At 40.9% G+C, this 21,636-nt stretch overlaps 1 protein-coding gene across 1 annotated transcript in view; it reads left to right on the plus strand.

The window, feature by feature from the left end:
* LOC148363222 (calcium-dependent secretion activator 2-like) overlaps positions 1-21,636 on the plus strand; it is a 132,089-nt gene that overhangs the window by 46,235 nt on the left and 64,218 nt on the right. The window contains exon 12 of the mRNA XM_088340804.1: positions 2,983-3,119. Coding sequence (XP_088196930.1) covers positions 2,983-3,119 — 137 coding nt within the window. The remainder of the gene's footprint in view (positions 1-2,982; positions 3,120-21,636) is intronic.

The raw sequence follows: 21,636 nt of genomic DNA on the forward strand, positions 1-21,636 counted from the left end.
TTCTGTTTGGAGATGATGCTGTGTAGTGGATGTGATGAACACATTTATGAGAAATAAAACCACCAAAAATATATTCTAAAAATATGTACGAATCTTGATTTTTTTTTTCCTTCCCTTCCCCGGCATCGCTAAAACCGCACATGTTTAAATATGTTTTGGAAATGAAATGAGTTTCCTGGGTTTCTGGGTTCTCCCTTAGAGATAAAATGAGAAGCACAGTCATCCGGGAGGGATTATGTGTAGAGCCACTTCTCCTCCGCATTGAGAGGACTCAGTTGCGGTGGCTCAGGCATCTGATAAGCATGCCTCCTGGACGCCTTCCTCGGGAGGTGTTCCGGGCATGTCCCACCGGCAGGAGGCCACGGGGACGACCCAGGACACGCTGGAAAGACTATGTCTCTAGGCTGGCCTGGGAACACCTTGGGAAGAAGTGGCTGGGGATAGGGACGTCTGGGCTTCTCTGTTAAGGCTGCTGCCCCCGCGATCCGACCCCGGATAAGCAGAAGACGATGGATGGATGGATGGGTTTTGGAAATATTGAGGGGATAAAGAGAGATTTTTTTTTAAAATACACTGATCTACAATAATTAAAGGCAAAAAAACATGCATGAACAAGGTTAGAAAAAAAAATATTTATTTTCATTTTGTCAATTGACAAGTTCTTGTTTTCAATACAGTGTCATAACTATGAACAAGATTAGGAGGAAAAACTAGCATTTGGGCCAGTTTTTGAGTTCGGGGCCAATTTGTTTTTACCCTTATTCAAATATTAACACGCTATATTGGGTATTTTTGTATTCTAAATCTTTTATTTTTCAACACAAGGATACTGCTGGAAGTGTGAATTTCCCTACGGGGAAGTATCTATCTAGACATCTAGACATCTATCTAGACATATATATGGCTTTCTAGACATCTATCTATATAGAAATCTATCTTCCCCAATATTGAACAGACTCATATTTGGAGAGAAATAAAACTACCCAAAATATATTCTAAAAATATTTGAGGATTCTTGATTTTTTTTTTTTTTCTGCCCCCGGCATCACTAAAACAATACAGATTTACAAGGAATAAAGGCATACAAATTAAAGGTTAGAATAAAAAAATTCTGTTTATTTTGTCAATTTACTCGTTTTATTGTTTTCACTACAGTGTCATAACTTTAAAAAAAAAAACTAACATTTGTGGCTATTTTTTGAGTTTTCTCATTTTTGATGCAACTTCATAACTAATTTTTGGGGGCCAATTTACGACTTTTCTTGTTTCTAACAGCGTGCCGTAACTATAAAGGTCCCTGAAAAAAATCCTTCCATTTTTGGTCAATTTCCAAATTTTTATCCCGATTTGTTCTAATACAGTGTAAAAACGATAAAGGTTGAAAAAAAAAAAAATCCCTAAAATAAAGAAATAATATTTTCTTTCTACACGACGTAGGCTTCTGGGGGCCCCCAATGCGATGTAGGTCACTTTTTTTGCAGCGGCGACGCGATTGTGAGCCAATAAATGAGGTAAAAGACAAAGCGGGGGCGCCAGGGGCCTGCTATTGATTGACGCCGCCGATGAATGTCAACTTCAACTTCGGGGCTATTATCCGCTCCGGGGAGGGGGGCCCGGGCTCGGGCCCGGCCCATATGGCGTTCCGAGACGCCCCCGCAACAATGAAAGTGGGCTACCGCCGTCTTAAAGACTTATCAAGTTATCGATTAGTTGCCTCGGGCTCTCCCGATTACCTCTGTCGGGCTCGAGGCGGCCCCGGGGGAGGGGGGAACCGAGGGACCCTCTTCGTTCAGGGGCCACTTGGAAGGAGAGAAAATCTTAAAAGTGCTATAATAAAATCTGATATTTTATTATTTTTTTGGTGTCATTAAGAACAAATGAAATTAAAGGGGGGAGTTTTTAAATGATTGATAGGGGCTTCATTTAGGCACAGCACGCACGGGTTCTTAACTTAAAAAAATAAATAAATAAGGGTTATTAAAAACACCTATACTTATACTGTGTGTTATACTTACTTCCATGATTTTAAAACAAAGTATTTTTTTCTGTACTTTGTTTTCAATTTTTTGTATTTATAGTTCTGTTTTTATGAATATCACTGTTTTTATTCTGAATACAGTGACCTTGGGGATCCAGAATGACGTTTGAAAGATAAAATGTATTATTAGAATTAGTAGTAGGAGTAATACAAATTTAAGGTTAATTTTATTTTCGAATATGTTTTTTTTTTCCAGATAAAAAAGTGTAATTTTATGTTAAGCAACAAAAAAAAATGGCCAATGTTTATAAAAGTATTTCTAAACTATTTTAAATAAATAAAAATAACTAAAGAGTATGTCTATGTAGGAATGAGTGGAGATGTGTCTAAGGGTGGGCAAGGCACTTCTAAGATGCGGCAGGGGGAAACCAGTGAAAGCTGTCGGGCCCTGCTGTTAAACAGAAGAGTGTGTTGTGTCACCCTGACCCGAGTGACATGGCCGCTTTCTTGTGTCATGTTTCATCTGCAGGGACGAAAGCATGACCGACTTGGGTGCCGAGGTGCTTCACTTGTTTGGGCATTTGCGTTGGCCATGGTCAAAAATGTTTGTGTGTGTTTTTTGCTATTTTTTTCCCTTTTTTAATTTCTTTATTTTTGTATGTGTTTGTCTTTCTGTTGGTCACCCCTCTTTAGGGATATGACCATGGTAGACCAATTTCTATGTTTAAAGAAAATAGATAAAAATGATCTGTTGTTTTAAAAATTGGATTGTTTTTTTATTTTAAAACGTTTTTATTGGGGGGTATTAAAGTATTAAAAAATATGTATTTACAACCCTAAAAATATCACATAGTTCTGAATATTTTTTTTCTAATTTTTTTTTCCAGATAGGGACATAAGTCAAAGCAAAAGCCTTTGTCTTATTTTTGTCTCATTTTTAACGATTCACAGATCGGTAGTGACCATATATCCGACCTTTTGACAACATCTCGTTTTTCTTTCAGGTTTAGCTGCTAACGAGCGTCAGACGCTAGAGGAGTTTGCATCGGCGGCGCCGTGCCGCTTCGACCACGCCCGCCTCTTCGCCATCCTTCAGAAGCAGACGCTGCGCCACCGCATGGACGACTCCTTCTCGTGCCTGGTACGTGCACAAATACCTTTTTTGCTGTCCATTTGCTTCATTTTTGGCCCAATTTGAGATCTTGGTCATTTAAATGTTTTTGGGGGGTTTCAGATTAAGGCAGGGGTGAACAAACTATGGCTTGTGGGCCTCTTTTGGACACTCTGGCTTTTTTAAACCAGCATGCTGTCCAAAAAGTGTGAACAACAGCGGGTAGCTAAAAACACATTTGTCAAGATTGTCTTAAACGTAAAATGCCTATGAAATTCTCTTGGTGTTTACAAAGGTAGTTCAAAACAGAATGTAAATGGTAAATGGTCTGCATTTATATAGCGCTTTTCAAGTCAATGACCTCCCAAAGCGCTTTACAATGTGCTTCACACTTACCCATTCACACACACACTCACACACCAATAGCGGCCACACAGCCATGCAAGGCGCCGACCTGCTTATTGGGGGTATTAGGAATTCGGTGTCTTGCCCAAGGACACTTCGACATATAACACGGAGGCCGGGAGTCGAACCTGCGATCTCAAGACGAGCGCTCTACCTCCTGAGCTAATGCCGCCCTATATACCGTATGATTCGGACTACAGTATAAGTCATTTTTTTCCCAAGCTTTCAAACCTGGGACTTATGCAACGATGCGGCTAATTGATGCATTTTTTTCCAGTGGCCACCAGGGGCGCCCGTTAAAAATATATGCGGAAGAAGACCCAAGTTTAATGTAACTTTGAGCTTTATGCTTGAATAAAACTAGCATGAACAGACCCTCATCATGGAACAGGTGTCCATCAAAAGGAGAGGGCTAACTACCATACTGGGAATCATTTTACGAGTCTAAACTGAAACAAGGAATGGATTAAGTCAAGTCATGTTTATTTGTGATGCCCTTAATCACAAAGAGTCTTAAATAATAATATAATAATAATAATAATTTCCTTGTATTGTCATTCTGTGTAACAACGTACACAGAACGAAATGTCGATTGCACCTGACCCGTTGTAGCGAGCCGATGCAGCCGCAGCCAACAGAGGGCGCCGCCGACCACTTTTTAAGTCTTAGGAATGACTCGGCCGGGGCGCGAACCACCGACCTCCCAGTCTCAAAGCGGGCGCCTTACCATCTAGGGCTGCACATATCAAAGACTATTGCAAACTACAGACTATTATGACACCATCCCCTGATTTAAAACCTACATGAGGGCAAATAATACACATATCATCAACATAAAATATAGGTTATTCATATGCTATAAAATAGAAGTGAATAGAATAGAATAGAATATACTTTTATTGTCATTGTTACAACATGGGATATATTGTGACAACGAAATTGGACGTGGCACTCCAGTTCCACATTTCACAGTGAGGATAAGGAAAACAAAGAGATAATGGAACAAAGAAGATGTTTGTACTGTCCTTGTTGTATAGGCTTTGTTTTCCTCCGGAGGGGGGGTGTATGAGGGGGTGAGGGACAGACAGAGATGGGCGAATCCAACTAGATGTTTGATCTTACTGTACACACGGTCCAGTGTTTTTTCCCTAATTGCTCAGTCCACGTATTGAATGAATTTGGGAAGTACAGTCCTTAAACTTGCCCGATTAAAGTCGCCGGCGACGATAAAAGCTCCGTGTGTTTTAAGCTTGGATTTAAACATTTCCACTGAGGTTGCAGATCAAATCTCAGGGGGTAGAGCATTCCACAGCACCGGGGCCCGAATGGAGAACGCGCTCCAACCTGCGGATCTCTTCTTGGCTCTTGGGATCACTAGTAGACCAGATCGGGGTCAAATATGACTCCTACATTTTTGACTGAGTCACTCTGGGTGATATTACATTTGTCAATGTTCAGAGACGTTTTTGAGAACAAGTCACGTCATTTAGATGGACCAATAACTAGCGTTTCGGTCTTCTCAGAGTTAAGGCGCAAGAAGTTGAGTGACATCCATTCTTTTATCTAAGTGAGGTAGGCCTCCAAATTTCCACAGTTTAGTGTGGCAGATTCCTCCATCGGAAGAAATAATTGAGTGTCATCTGCATAGCAATGGAATCTGATATTATACTTGTGAATAATATCACTGAATGGAAGCATGTAAATGCTGAAAAGAAGGGGGCCAAGTACTGAACCCTGCGGAACACCACAGGTAACAGTAAAGGGCTCAGATGTCATTTCAAGAAGCAACGTACAACGAAGCAGATGTGTTTAAAGCGGATTCCTATTTATCTGTCGCCATTATCGTGAGTTTTGGAGTCAATATTTGACACGGTTTGATTCTATCGATTCTCCTTGATGTAACATCGCCATTTTCGCAGTCCTTCAAAGAAGTTGAAGTCGGCCACGGTACGTAATGGTGAGTTACCTCGGCTTTACAGTTTTCTAGTATCTTGTTTCAGACTCATGGTGATATTTATTTGATGAGTATATTTTTGGTCATCATATCTTGAATCTCAAGAATTTAAAGCTTTCAAACGATATGTGGCATGACATATTCCAGTGACTGATGACATTGTATAGACACGTATATATTTATAAATCTTCCAAAGGCCTAAAGGCAGGCCCGAGGAACGTTAAGGGGTTAAGGTACCGTATATTATTCAAACTCCTTCTCTGTACCGTCTTTCTTTGTGAATATCTCATGTTTCTATGTGGGCACTTACGGCTTTTAGTTAGGTGTGGCTTATGCATGTACAAAATGTTTTTTTTCTTTAAAAAGTTTCGGGGTGCGGCATATAATCAGCTGCGCCCTATAGTCCGGATTTTATGGTACATCGAGGTTTGCCTGAGTAATAAAGTGTGTCGTGCTGTGGTTCACTGCCTATAAGTCAGGGGTCGGGGACCCGAACCATATATTGCCGTTTTTATGAGTACGTTTGGCCCAAAGACAAAATGTCGTTCCAATTTTGAAAAGACGTAACTTAATAGAATATATACTGGACTCTACTGCTGTGGGAGAAATAATGTCTCTCGGTCTATTGGTGGTGGTGCAGATGTTCCTGTACCACTTTCCTTATGGAAGCGGTACAAACAAACAGTCTCTGGCCCGGGTGGCTGGAATCCATGGCAATGGCCTTTGCTCTCCAATTAACTTGCCCGCATTGATGGATTCTAAATCAGGGAGTGGATGGCCCATGATGCCCCTTGCAATACCAACCACCCGCGCCAGTCTTTTCCTCTCCTGTACCGTGCAGCTGCCATACTGGGCAGAGGATGCTCTTGATTGTCGCTCTGTAAAACTTGAGGAGCGGCCCAGGTGAGATACCAGCCCGTTTCAGTATCGTGAGGAAGAACATTCTTTGCGGAGCCTTCTTCACCAGGCGGCAAGTGGTTGTAGACCAGTAGAGGTCTGATGTGATTGGAAGGCCCAGAAACTTGATTTTGTCCCCTCGCTTGAGTCTGGTCAGTCTTTCTGGACCTGCTGAAGTCCACTATGACCTACTTGGTTAAGTAGGTCATAGTGGACATCGTGTTAAGCACCTGGTTGTTTGCTGAACACCATTGTGAAAGCTGTTATATCTCCTCTCTGTATTGGGTCTGAGGCCTGATGTGAGAAGGTCCCTGATCTAGTGGCACAATGACACAGACAGACCCACCGCGTGGAGCGTCTGCGCCATCTTGTTTGGGATGACTGTGTTGAAAACTGAGCCAAAGTCTACAAACAACAGCCTGGCATATGTGTTTGCCTGCTGTAGATGGGTCATGGTGTATTGCAAGGATGATGGAGACAGCATCCTCCACGGGCCGATTCTACCGGTAAGCAAACTGTAGGCTGTTGAGGTCTGCGGGGATGAAGCCTCTGATGTACCTGAGAAGAATCTGCTCGAAGCACTTCATTATCACCGGGGTCAAAGTGGCCTGTCATAATTAAGAAAGGTGGGGGACTTTTTCTGTACTGGGAATAGAGTGGGAGATTCGAGTCTTACCGGAACCTTGGACAGCTGCAGGGACGGGTTGAAGATATCCAGGAACCCTCCTGCTAGCTGGTCAGTGCATGTTCTCAGGGTTCAGCATGACACCTTGTCAGGTGGTGCAGATTTGCAGGTTTTGATCTTCCTCAGGGTGGAGGTCACCTGATGCTGCCGCAGGTCGAGGGGCTGGTGCTGTTCCACCAGCCCAGGTAGATGTGGAGCGTCTCTGCTGCCTGGTGTTTGCAGGAAAGTTGCTCCATTTTTAGCCATATTTGGGATGGATTTTATCTAACCATTTTTGGTGAGGCGGAGATTATACAGGGGTGTGCAAGCTAAGGGTCAGGTGGCGCATACGGACCAACAAGCTTAAAAGGAACAACAAAAACGTTTTTGCTTTATTTATTAACTTTTGATCACAAAACTTGAGAGTGTTAGCTTTCAAAAGAAAGCAAAAGCGTCCATATTTTCCAGCTCACTATTTTGGGGGGCGGAGTTTAAGGCAGGGGTGGGCCAACTAGGGCTCACAGGCCACACACAGCCCATCAGGTTTCTTAATCTGGACAAAAACCATGTTTTTATGCTACTTATGGACAAATTAACATACTTTTTTCCACTATTTTGTAAGGAGGAGTATAACGCAGGGGTGGAGAAAACTACAGCCTGTTCGACTTTTTAATCCGAAAAAGTTACCTAAAAAAAAGTAGCAAAAACGTGTTTGCTCCACTCATGGCCCAATTTTGGATATTTTCAGCTTACTGTTGCTAACTGCTTACAGCTAACTGTATGATATTTTACCAAGAAATATCAAATAAAACGTAACATGTAAATGTAAATGTTTGCATGTATAATTTCTCACAAATGCATATTAGGACCCTTGTTCTAAGCACTTAGAGCACTCCTAGTGGTGGAATAAAAATCCACAATTTTTATTGTCCGCATAAAAAATGAAGTTGTTTTTTTTTCGGTCCAGAGATAACAGAAAATTGATAATTGATGTTCTAAAAAAGCCTCACACACTATATTTATTTGTGATTATAATTACTCAGAGCGCTCCTCGTGGCGGGAGAAAAATCCACTTCTTTTGTATTGGCCACACAGGAAATAAAGTAACGACTTAAATTGTTTAATAACATATTAAAAAGAAGCTACTCCCATATACAGTATTTGTGATTGTATGCAATTAGAGCGCCCCTGGTGGTGGTTAAAAAAATCCACACATATTTTATAATAATAATAATAATAATTTCCTTGTATTGTCATTCTGTGTAACAATGTACACAGAACGAAATGTCGATTGCACCTGACCCGTTGTAGCGAGCCGATGCAGCCGCAGCCAACAGAGGGCGCCGCCGATATTGGCTCTATAGGAAAACCGGTAATTATTTGTAGTCCGAAGACATGGGGTAAATAGTAAACAAGCCACACTTGTATATTGGCAACACTTACTCTATATATTTGTGATTAAAATTACTTAAGGTGCCCTCGTAGTGGGAGAAAAATCTTCATCTTTTGTATCGGTGACATAGGAAATTATAACGGTTTATACTACAGCCCACAGTAAATCGTTAATTATGATCATATAATATATATTTTTGTAGCAAATTGTCATGAACCGGAACAGGAGAACCCAGGTGCGTAACGTTTCTCACACAAGCTTCATTTTACGGGAAATGAAATGAAATGATCTGCATTTATATAGCGCTTTTCAAGTCAAGACTTCCCAAAGCGCTTTACAGTGTGCTTCACATTTCCCAATAGCGGCCTTGCAGCCATGTAAGGCGCTAACCTGCATATTGGGGGTATTAGGGGTTCAGTGTCTTACCCAAGGACACTTCGACATGTAACACGGAGGAGCCGGGATTCGAACTGAGATCTCTTGATCCCAAGACGAGCACTCTACCTCCTGAGCCACTGCCGCCCCGAATGGGGCAGTCATGCACATTAACACAAATGCCAGTGATTCGGCGATCGCTGGGCAGAAGAAGTAAGAAGTCTGGCGTGGAACAACAGGAAGCCAGAGACCAATGAGATCGATACCAGTTGCATGAGCCGATACCGGACAGATGGTGACGATACCGGACAGAACGGAACTGACAGGATTGATAACAGATATAGGAGACTGGAGACAGAGATCAGACAGAATGAGATAGATGTGAACGATACCAGACGGGATACACAAACAGGGTACTGGACAAAGTCAAAACCCACGTCTTGCGGGTGCAGAGGTTTGTTGACGGACTGACAAAGGGTGGGTGAGAGCACTGAGCTTAAATAGAAGGGAAGCCAATCTGTCAACAAGCCGCAGCTGGCGCCAATTGGGCCCCATGGCAACTGTGACACAAATACAAATTGTAATAAATAAAAACTAATACAGTAAAAGTGTTTATTTGAGTTAGAAAAGGCCACCAATTTGGCAATAAGGAATCCAACGTGAAGTTTCCAAGTGGCCGATTCATTTATTTCCTCAAATTCCAGTTGATTAGGCAGGCAAACGGCATTTGTTTGAAAAGGAGGGGGCCAAGGAGGCTGCAAGGTAAAATCTCTATCCTTGATTTGATTGCATCCGGAAGCAATTAGTGGCGCCACTTAACGAGTGCTAATCCGTTTGCCTGCCACGTTTAATGAAGCAAAACGGCCTTTGAATGAAGATGGGGCCAGGCGGGGGTGGTGGGGGAGGTCCTTTTTTGCGAGCGAGAGGGCGGAGCCATCTGTTTAATCAATACTTTCCGTGTCGGAACATGAGCTTTATCGACAATCGGGGGAGGGGGAGAGGTTGGGTTTTTTTTTTTTCTCTTGACACAAAACGGTGCCAATCTGTTTCCATCGGAGAAACGGGAAACGTGTCAAACGATTGAAGGGAGAGAGAGAAAAAAGACAAAAGACATGTTGCATTGTCAGGAACTGATTCACAGATGTCAAGATTCCCAAGGCTGCAAAGTCCCGCCTCCTCTGCAGGACTTTCTTTTCTGTTGCTTTCACGCGCCTCCTGGAAAAGCTTCTAAAATGTTCTCGGACGAAATGAACTGCTTATGCCGTAGTTTGCCCACCCAGGACAAACACTCTCGAAAAATAACCAACTCTAATAAAGATAACCCAGTTTTGGGTCAAAAGTGAAGCAACTCATCAGCAATTATGATTCATAAGCAATGTTCCCTCTAATTTTCCACGGGTCTGAGCGTTCTCACAAAGTCTTTGAGCAGCGCTTGAAACAACAGTGAGCAACCATAATCCCAAGTGTGGCAACTAAATCATTATCAAACATGTCCAAAACTTGACATCAAGTTACGTTTTGCAGAGTTTCCGGCAATGCAAAATTATTTTTCTCTTTTGAATGAATTGACTCATTTACTATTGCAAAGGTTGTACGGCCTACAAACGTCATTTGTTCTTACAATTCTTTCACAAGATATCCATTTCTTTTTATTTCCTAATATATTTTGTTGCATGATATTAACATTTTTGGGGCCTTATTTAGTCAGTTGTAAGATACAGAAATGTACTTAATCACATTTTTTAGTGGAAGTACAATGTTGGCAAGAAGATTTACTTGATATAATTGGAAATTATTTGAATGCAACGCAAACTTTTTCTTCTTTTTTCCGTGGTTCTTTTCTACTTTTTTTAAAAATTCCTTTAAAAAAAAATCTCATTGTGTTTATTTTTTCCGAGCTGTTACTTTTTTCTTTTTGTTCTCTATTTACTTTTTTTCCTACATTTCTTTCTTTTCTTTTTTTCTGGCTTTTTTTCTAAATTTTTCCTTCTTTTTTCTCTTTTGTTTCTTTTTCTCTGCTTTTCACTACTTTTTCATTTTGGTATTTTTTTCTGTTTTGTTCTATTCCCCCCCTCCTTTAAGTTATTTTGTGCATAATTTTTCATAATATTTGGTCATGTTGGGATTAAAGAAGCAAAAACAACCCGAAGAGCCGTTTAGGACCCGAAAGAGCCGGTTCCTTTTAGTGAGCTGAGCCGAAGAAGCCGGTTCCCCGACAAACTCTACTAACTTTACTCAACTTCGTTCTCCTTCGACTCGACTTCAAAATACCGCATTTAGGACACAACGTCAGGGGAACCCGTGTATTTTTACCTTTATGCACTGTAACTTTGACTCGCTTTTTAATTAGTAATTTTGAGCCCTCATTTTTGTGCGCTGGCTAGATTTTCTTGTGCGCTGAGAATGTGCGAGCAGTGCGCAATTGCGCATGCGCGCAGCTTAGAGGGAACACTGTTCATAAGCCTGACTTTCACCAGCTCTGACCAACTCCAGTTAGTGTTCTTTTCAGTCGCTTCAGGTGAATTCATCTTGCTTGCTAAGTTAGCCACTTACAACCATCTCTGACCAACTCAAGATAGTTACTCTTTTCAGCTGCTCTGGGCATATCCAGCTGAAGCTGTCTTGTTGTTGCTAAAGTTAGCCACTGACTACCAGCTCTATCCAACTCCTGCGCTATGTCTTCCTTTTTCGTTAAATGAAACAAAGGCTCCCAAGCTCAAAATGGTTACAAAAAAAAATCAGCCGACCTTGATTTTCTATTGTTCGCCTTCAAGTTTGTCATTCTTTAAAACCTTAATGCTCTGAAGGGCCCCCGCACGACTGTTGATAACCAAACACGTGCTTGTACTATGTCACCAGTTACTGAAATGCATCCTGCCACCTACCAGTGAAAAGCTTAAACTTTCGGGATTCAAGCTATTCTGACCATTTCGAAATGTACTTGTCACAGAAACATTACGAGCAACCGAAAACTGTAAAGCCAGCTTAGCTTAACCAATGACGTCCGATGACAGTCATCAAATGAGTAGAATGTCCGCAAACATGGCATCGTCACATCCAGGACAATCCATAGAATCCAACCGTGTAAAATATTGACTCCAAAACACACGATAATGCCAACACATGAAAAAAATCCGCCTAAAAGCCTTTCTGCATCATTGGACGTTCCTCGTTTTAATCTGTTTCGCCATACAATTTCCTTTTACAACTAGACAGACTCGAAAAATTGTTCCCGACATGGCCCTTAGCCTCTGACCTTTTGATTGACACAACTCTCAATAGCAGGTTTTTACACGGTCCACAGCCCGCATTGACCTACAAGGGCCTGTGTTGATAAACAGACATGACCTCCTTTATCTTCGTAAAAGTCTAGCCAGTAGTAACCGAAACAGATTGGTTAGCCAATGAATTCTGAAAAGAAGGATACGCAGATATACGCCGTGTATTCAAATTAGACCCTAAGAATAAACACACACGACGCCACTCGTGATTCATTTTTACACAACATTATTACGTGCAGTGCACAATCATTGAGTGACTTCTGGAAAGAGAAGTCAAACATTCACAACTCTTTCAAAATGTCTAAAAATTGGACAAAGTTGCAGAGTTTTTATAGCTTTAAACTTGTTGTCTCCAATTGGCCACTTTTGGAAACGGCGAAACCTACCCTTAGAAAAATGTGTAAAATACAATCTTTAGTTTTTCAGATTGTGATCAAATTTGAAAAGGTACCTGGTAAGGCTTCAAGCTTTTGTCTCACCAGCTAAGATGCTCATGCTACACTCATCTGCAGGCATTTAATTGCAAATATTGCAATATTCAAGAGAGAATAAAAACCCTCTATTTCTGTGTGTTTTAACTTAGATGACTCAATGATAGTAGCACTTGCTGTGATAATTTTAGTTTGGGACAAAACTTGAGAGTGTTAGCTTTCAAAAGAAAGCAAAAGCGTCCATATTATCCCAACAGTTCAAGAACAGCATACCATTTACTTTGGATACGTGTTGGATAGGGATTCTAGGCAAACTTTACTGTTAAGGGGTTAAGGCAAGGTGGGCAAACTACGTCTTGTAGGACACATATGGCCCATCAGATTTTTTTAATCCGGCTCTCTCAACAATAAGTTCCAAAAAAAAAGCAACAAACACATTTTTGCTCCACTTTTGGAACAATTTGGGACATTTGGACGCTAACTTGTTTTGGGGGCAGAGATTAAAGCCCCAGTGTGTCATTTGACCACTAGATGGCACTGTGTTTTCTGGTGCGAGCGAGGGCCAGTGTCACAGAGCACAGTGTGACAGACAAACATGGCGGCGACCACTAGATATGGGTTCCGCTATGTAAAGGAAGTACACATTTTGTGGCCTATGATTTTTAATATTAATTAACATCGGTATGTATTTTAGATGTTTTTCTTGTTTTTTTTTACCAAACGAACATTTTTGTACCACTAGAAGACACTACATATTGCATACTGTCCCTTTAAGGCAGGGCTTGAAAAACTACAGCTTGCAGGCCACATACATTCTGTCAGGTTGAAAAAAAATGTAGCAATGAAGAAATGTTTTCTCCACTTTTGCCCAAATTTGGGATATTTCTTCAGCTAACTATTGCTAATTGCTAAAAGCTAACTGCATGGTATGTCACTAACAAATATGAACTGAAATATAAAGTGTACATATAAATGTCGGCATGTCCACCCAATATCTGCACCGCTTATCCTCCGTAGGGTCGCGGGGTTGCTGGAGCCCTTCCCAGCTATCTTTGTGCAGTGGGCAGGGGACACTCTGAAATGGTTGCCAGCCAATCGCAAGGCACACAGAGACAGACACCTCACTCGCTCATTCACAACTAAGGACAATTTGGACCGGCCAATTAACCTGACATGCATGTTTTCGGAAAGTGCTCGGAAAAACCCATGCAAGCACGGGGAGAATATGCAAACTCCAACCAGGAGGTTTAATCTCATGACCTCAGAACTGTGCCGCACACGTGCTAACCACTGCCACGCCGTGCTGCCCCTTTCTGCATGTCCCTATTCTAAATTCTTAGAGCGCCTAAGTGATAGGCGAATAATGGCCATATAAATGGGTCATTCTTTCTATTGGGAGCCATTTCAGCATGGTAACCTTTACTCGAAAAATCTCAAATATTCAATTTTTTCAACACTTTTGCTGAAAAAGGGACTTTCAATCTCTGTATTGGTCCAGCTTAGGATATAATCCTGTTACAATTGTTTTTCTACCAATGACTTCACTCAGGACATCAGCCAAAAATGTCCCCTGGTCCAGTGCATAGCAGTAACAGGGGGGACATATTATGTATAAGTTAGCCATTACTGCTAGCATGATTAAAAGGAAGCTAGTATATGATGAATCTACCTATCTACCTAGCTACCTACCTACCTAGGTCATATTCCTCAGGAGGGGTGACCGACAGCAAGACAAACACATATAATAACAAATAAAAGGAAAATAAAAAGGGAAAAAATAGGGAAAAAAACAGACACAAAAATGTTTGGACCATGGCCCACCCAAATGCCCAAACAAGTTGAGCACCTATGCTTTCATCCCTCCAGATGAAACGGGACGCGAGAAAGCGGCCATGTCACTCTGGTCCGGGTGACACGACACACTCTTCTGTTAAAAGGAACCGGCTCTTTCAGGGCCCGACAGCTTTCGCTGCTTTACCCCTGCCGCATCATACGGGTGCCCTGCCCATCCCTTAGAACGCGTCCAAACATCCCACTATCCTTTCACAACACCTCTCCACTCATTCTTATCAACAACAAGAGCTCTAGATTCTATTAGATTTAGACCTCACAGGAGTAACATATTATGTTTATGTTAGCCATTACTGCTAGCGAGATAAAATGGATGCTGCTATATGATGAATACTGACAACAATTGGTAACAAATTACAAAAAAATATTGGTTGGCATTATAGATAACGGAGTGGCCGTGTTATGCGTTCCTTCATCAGTAAACCAAATGAAAACATTGAAGAGTGGAATCTCTTTGAATGTTTTCCCTCCAAAAATATTCTTCAGAAAGTCATGTGACTAAAATGATACCCAGCAGATTTTTATAGGACTCTTAGCAGATTACCAGGGGGGGAAGTTCCCAATTTATTTGAGATTTTAATTGTGAAAAATGTACTAATAACTGAAACTGACCATAGGTGAGGAATACAGAAATGCGAAAAATAAACAAATTTATGACATTTTTTAATTTGATTGACTGGGGACATACAACTTTAGTGTTCTTGTACTACAATCAGATTAGTTTATTTAAAATGGAGTTATTCTGCATACATACCAGTTTTTCCTATGGTAGAGTGCAGTTAAGCATACAAGAAAATATTTTGAAAATAAGTGTAAGCTCATCTTTACACACAGAAAATACAATTTTATGTCACTGGGATTCAAATGGCAGCAAATAACAGAAATGACCCATTTGAATTTGCTGCATTAGGAAAAAGGATCAGTGTATAGTCCACAGAACACGATCAATTTTTAGTTAATATCCTTTAAAAAACACACACGTATATTAGCCCAGCCCACTGCAATTATTTTTTTATTACAATTACCAGTGTCCGAAACTCATGACACAAAGTTAGCGGACACCAGGGCAGACAACTCTGGACAGTTGCCTGCCCAGCCATAAAGTTGCCTGCCCCATTTTTCACAACTTGAAACACAATAAGACGACTCATCGCAAAAAAAAAAACATTGAGGATTGATAATCAGAATATATAACAGAACGACACTTTAAAATTCACTTTGTCATAAATCTACTTATAACATTCATTGCATGTTTTCCATCTGCCATCAGTATGAACCTGTATCTTCATTCATGCAATGTTTGAGTTGCGTCGTCTGCTACAAGCCACATGAACTCCTCTTTCCACGATGTTTTTAATGTACGTTTATGTTTTGTAGCGTCAAGTTTGTTAGCTTCTTTTGAATCTTTCTTCCGGGGCTGAGGTTTTGCCTTGATTTCTAACCACTTCTCGATTTTTCATGTGTTCTCTATGGGTTTTACTTTGGAAGATGATATGCAAATGCACAACGTTATAACGCTCGCGGAAAAAATTAAATCATTACAACAGAGTGGCAAAAAAAGGCCATTGTTGTGAATATAAAAATGCAATTAGAAAGAATAGTGCATTGTAACATTAGAGCAGGGGTCGACGACCTATGACACGCGTGCCAGTGGCACGCGAGCGGGTGGCAAAATAATAATTATATTTTAAAATTATATTTTTACCTGGAATTTAGACATTTTCAGTTGCGCCTGTCATGTTTGCCATGGCGCCCAATTGGCCGCGCCCGTGTGTGTCACGGTTGCCATGGTGCCCAATTGGCCCCGCCCGTGTGGCGCCAGCTGCGGCTAGTTGAGAGATTGGCTTTCTGTCTATATTAAGCTCAGCGCTCTCTTGCTTGGTCAGCCCGTCAAACGAGCTTCTGCCCCACGAGACGTGGGTTATGACTCGGTCCTGTTTTCTTGTTGATATCTCCAGTCCGGTATTGTTGCCGTTTATTTTTGTCCTGTTTAATTTCAGGTTCCAGTTTTGTTTCCGTCTGTTTTTGTCTTGTTAGTTTCTCCAGTTTTTGTTCCCGTCTAGTTTCTCCTGTTTATTTTCGATATTCCGATTCGTTATCTATCTTTTCTGTCCCGTCCTGTCCGGTATCGACCCCATCCTTCCGGTATCAACTCGGGCAATTGGAATCGATCTCGTCGATCTCTGGCTTCCTGTCTTTCCACGCCAGACTGGCTGCCTAACATGCACAACTCCCCATTAACCGTAAAATAAAGAGAACGTCACGCGATTGGGTCCTGATCCGGTTCTAGTTCTTGACAGCACGCCGTGTTATTTAGAGGCTTTACGTTAGCGCCCCTCCTCTGCTTCGTGTGTCCGCGTTTGTTTGCGAGTCATTAATCTTGGTGTGACACGCTGATTTACAAGGAAATTTGAAAGTGGCACTCCACACCAAGAAGGTTGCTGACCCCTGCAATAGAGCGATGAAAAGAAGTGCAATAACAATTAGCAGCAGCAGATTAAAAAAACCAATATAATTCACTCGATTTAAATATATAAACATTTCTTTTACTCGTTTGAGTTCACCAAACATCACACCCCGAAAATATCTTGATTTTGATTCTTCTCCACTTGAAACGAGCTTCAAAATAAAGAAAGAGAAGAAAAACCTCTGTCGACGGCAGGTAGCCCGTTTTGTGTGAAAACAATTCGTGCGGCCGCAATCTGGAAAGCGGCAGGAGGGCCCTCTCCCGCTCCAAAACAAGCGCTCTCCCGCCGCCGCGTAATGGCCGCCATCGCGTGCATGCTCACGTCTGGCATTTGCTCCGCAATTAGCGCAAACGGGCGCCGAGATTCGTTTCCGACATTCCGTCGGAGCGAAAAAGGGTCTGAAAAATGCTATCGGATCTCAAAATTCTGTAGGCTGCGCGAGGGACCGGCGGTGAGCAGTGATCCACAGCAGCTATATTTGGTTGCTGACTTGTATAGAAAAATCCAATTTATTTTTTCCTTGAATTACTATTCCTTATTGTTATAAAGAGACAGTGTGTAATATTTAGTACCTCCTAGTGGTACAAAAAAAATTGTCGTCCAGTAAAAATACATTGATTTGAATACTAGGCAAAAATACATACCAATGTACATTTTTATTAAAAAAAAGGTTGGGAAATTTGTAATTGTTTTTCATATTCAAATCCATATTCAGTCGTCACCGCCATGTTTTAAAAAGAGGAAGGCTAGAGAGGAAAGACAACCAAATTAGTACTCCCACTAATTCTGCTGTAGAAAATATTGGAATCCTGAAGTAGAGAGTAGACACGACCAAATTGTGCTATTGCTTCTTTAGGAAATCAAATTATGTTCAACTTATGAAGAAATAGAGAGGAGATGTGACCAAATTGTGCTAGTACTGCTATAGAAAATATTGGAATCATGAAGTAGAGAGGAGACACGACCAAATTCTGGTACTACTGGTATATGGAAATATATATTAATCACGAAGAAAAAGAGAAGAGACACAACCAAATTGTGCTTGAAAATATTATAATCATGAAGTAGAGAGGAGACACGACCAAATTGTGCTTTTACTCCCTGAGAAAATCAAAATATATTGTATTTATGAAGAACTAGAGGGGAGACATGACCAAATTGTGCTTATTGCTGCTACAGAAAATATTTGAATCATGACGTTAGAGGGGAGACACGACCAAATTGTGCTACTACCTCTACAGAAGTGAAAATATATTCTACTAAAGGCATGGTCACACAGCCTTTTACGGGCTTATCGAGGCTGAATCACGGCCAGAAATTTCTGCCCGTGAAGCAGACGCTGTTGGACGCTTTGAGATCGCGATACAGACGAGATACAGCCGTGCTTTACACCTGGTAAGAAATTCAAACGCGGTTGGCCGCGCGAAAAAGTTTTGCGCTGCTCAGAACTTTAGACCACGGGTAACCGCGGGCGGCACACGTGGTACACACGAGGTAAAGACGCGGTACGAACATGCTAGGACGTGCTACGGCCGCGGCCAAGACGTGGTTACACGCGGGTAGGACGCGAAATTTTAGCAGATAATCGCGGGTGGAGCATGGTCATAGCACGTTCGTTCTGCGCCTGTATCGCGGTGTTATCACGTGCATTAGCGTGTGTACCGCGTGTAAGCACAGTCAAACGCGATGCAGCCGCGGTTACCCGCAATGAGGACGCGGAACAGTCGCCGGCGTCTCTTTCGCGGGCATACCACGGGTAAACAGCGGGTTTAGCCAAACCGCGTCTGCTTCACGGGCAGGAACTTCTGGCCGTGATTCAGCTGCGATACGCCCGTGAAAGGCTGTGTGACCATGCCTTTACAGAGCGGTAGCAAAGAGTCACGATCACGTTTCGCTGTTACTTCTATAAAAAATGAAAATAAATAAATTTTATTTCTGAAGAAGTGAAGAGGAGACTTAACCAAATTGTGCTATTACTTCTATGGAAATGAAAATATATTTTAATTACAGAGAGGTGGAGAGGAGACACGACCAAATTCTGCAACTACTGCTATAAAAACAAATGAAAATGTTTTCATCATGATTAAGAAGATGGGAGACACAAATTCTGCCTTTACTTCTGTAGAAAATCAACATATTTTCAAAATATGAAGAAGTAGAGAGGAGACCTGATCAATTTGTGCTATAACTTATATAGTAAATAAAAAATATTTGAATCATGAACTTCACCGTAGACACAACCACATACTGCTACTACTGGTATATGGAAATATATTTTAATCGTGAAGAAAAAGAGAGGAGACAGAACTAAATTGTGCTAGAAAATATTTTAATCATGAAGTAGAGAGGAGACACGACCAAATTGTGCTTTTACTTTCCTGGAAAATCAAAATATATTGTATTTATGAAGAACTAGCAAGAAGACGTGACCAAATTGTGCTTAGTGTTGCTACAGAAAATATTTGAATCATGAAGTAGAGAGGAGACACGACCAAATCCTACTTTTACTTCCTTAGAAAATCCAAATATATTGTATTTATGAAGAAGTAGAGAGGAGACACGACCAAACTGTCCTTTTACTTCCTTAGAAAATCAAAATATATTGTATTCATGAAGAAGTCGAGAGGAGACACGACCAAATTGTGCTTTTACTTCCTTAGAAAATCAAAATATATTGTATTTATGAAGAAGTAGAGAGGAAGCGCAATAAAATTGTGCTCCTATTTCTGTAGAAAATCCATATACATTCAAATTATGAAGAAGTAGCGAGGAGACATAACCAAACTATGCTACCATTTCTTTAGAAGTTCAAATACATTGTAATAACAGAGAGGTATACTGTAGAGGAGACACGACCACCTTGTGCTGTTACTTCTATAACAATCAAGATTTGTTGTAAATGAAGAACTCGAGAGGATAAACCACCAAATTGTGCTACTACTTCTATGCAAATAAAATATATTTATTACAGAAAGGTCGAGAGGAGACACGGCCAAGTTGTGTTACTACTACTTCAGAAAATTAAAATACATTCAAATTATGAAGAAGTAGAGAGGTGACTTGACCAAATTGTCCTACTTCTAAAGAAGTTAAATATATATTCTACGTGGAAAGATGACACGGCTAGTTGTGCTACTTCCGAAAATCAAAATATAATTGTAATTATAAAAAAGTAGAGAGGAGACGCAACCAAATTGTGCTACTACTTTGATTTTTTATTCTAATTTATAGAATGAAAGACGATGCATTTCAACAAAAACAAAAAAAAAATCTTACACACTGTCACTGAATGACCAGATCTAAAACACAAGAATCCTGGTGTTAAAGTGACACTGAGAAATAATTCACCACACTAGCCGAAGTGCGTGCATTTGAAAAAGACACACTCCTTCCAGATGTTCCTGTGTAAATTTCAGCTAGCGACAGGAATGGAACGTAAGTGAGCTGAAAACACCTGGAGCAGCTGAAAATAGTCAATAGCTGGAGTTGGTCAGAGTTGGTGGAAGCTGCTAACACCAGTAGGATTAGTTACTTAAAAGGCAAAACCTGAAAAAGATTTTTAGGGCTTACAGTGGAACCTCGGTTTTCGAACGCCTCTCAGTTCGAACAAATTGGTTCTCGACCCAAAATTTCAAGAGATTCTTGCTCCGCTTTTCGTTCCAAAAATCGGAGTTCGAACTCCGGTACGCTAGGGGCGATGCTGAGCGGCGTACGGGTGTAGATTGCCCCCACCCCTTGTAAAGAACTGTTGTCAAGTGACCGCGCACTTCTTTTTGCTTTCGTTTTTAATATCGGTGAACGGAGTGTTTTGACCCCTAATTATGCCTCGGAAGAAGGTCAGTGCAAGCAGCAAAGTTGCTACAGGTGAAAAAAGAAGAGTAGTGCGTACAACTATTGCATTTAAGAAAGAAATAATAGCAAAATATGGAGAAGATGTGCAAGTTTCCCTTCTTTTGAGGAAATAGAGCATGGCTTCTGCAGACCACCACAAAGGTAAGAAATCCTATTCATAAATCTTTTCTTTATCCTTTAATCGCTCACCACTTGTTGTGGAGACCCCGGTGCTAAATGACGTGTAAACGACCTGATTTTTTTATTTTTACAGGTTCATGTTAGCGTAATCTTTTGTACGGAAGATTACGCTAACGCGAACGTACGATTAGCCAGGGTTAGCTTCATGTTTACGTTCATGGTAAGCCTTCAAGTATTTGGAACGGATTAAAATGATTTTACATTACTTTTAATGGCAAAAACGAATTTCGGTGATCGACCAAATCGGTTTTCGAACAGGGTTCTGTAACGGATTATGGTCGAGAACCGAGGTTCCACTGTAGTTCTTGAGCTTTTGCCTATGATATGAAACAATCGGGTTGTTTTGTATTCTATATCTTTAATTTTATTATTTCATTTTTCAACACAAGGATACTGCTGGAAGTGTGAATCTCCCTTTCTATCTATCTCTCTCTATCTCTCTCTCTATCTATCTCTCTATCTCTCTCTCTATCCATTTCTCTCTATCTCTCTCTCTCTCCATCTATCAAGTAGTTTTACACCACTAGGGGTTAATATATGATACACACTGGGCCTTTAATTCAAGTCATGGTTGGTTTAAGCTCAGGTAATGGTGTAATTGTAATCCTCTGCAGTCTTTTGAGACATTTTTGTGATTAAGGGCTATATAAATAAATGTGACTTGACTTGACATTCCCCAAAACATGTCAAATAAACCATTTTTTAAAAGAGAATCATCTTAGGGGTAAAAGCACATGATGGTAACAATAAAGAACCATTATTTTCAGCTTCCCTAGAGTAATCATTTAGATGAATT

Source organism: Urocampus carinirostris, chromosome 7 (genome assembly GCF_059441175.1).
Source record: "Urocampus carinirostris isolate Australia breed hairy pipefish chromosome 7, RoL_Ucar_1.0, whole genome shotgun sequence".
In the NCBI taxonomy this organism is placed as follows: Eukaryota; Metazoa; Chordata; class Actinopteri; order Syngnathiformes; family Syngnathidae; genus Urocampus; species Urocampus carinirostris.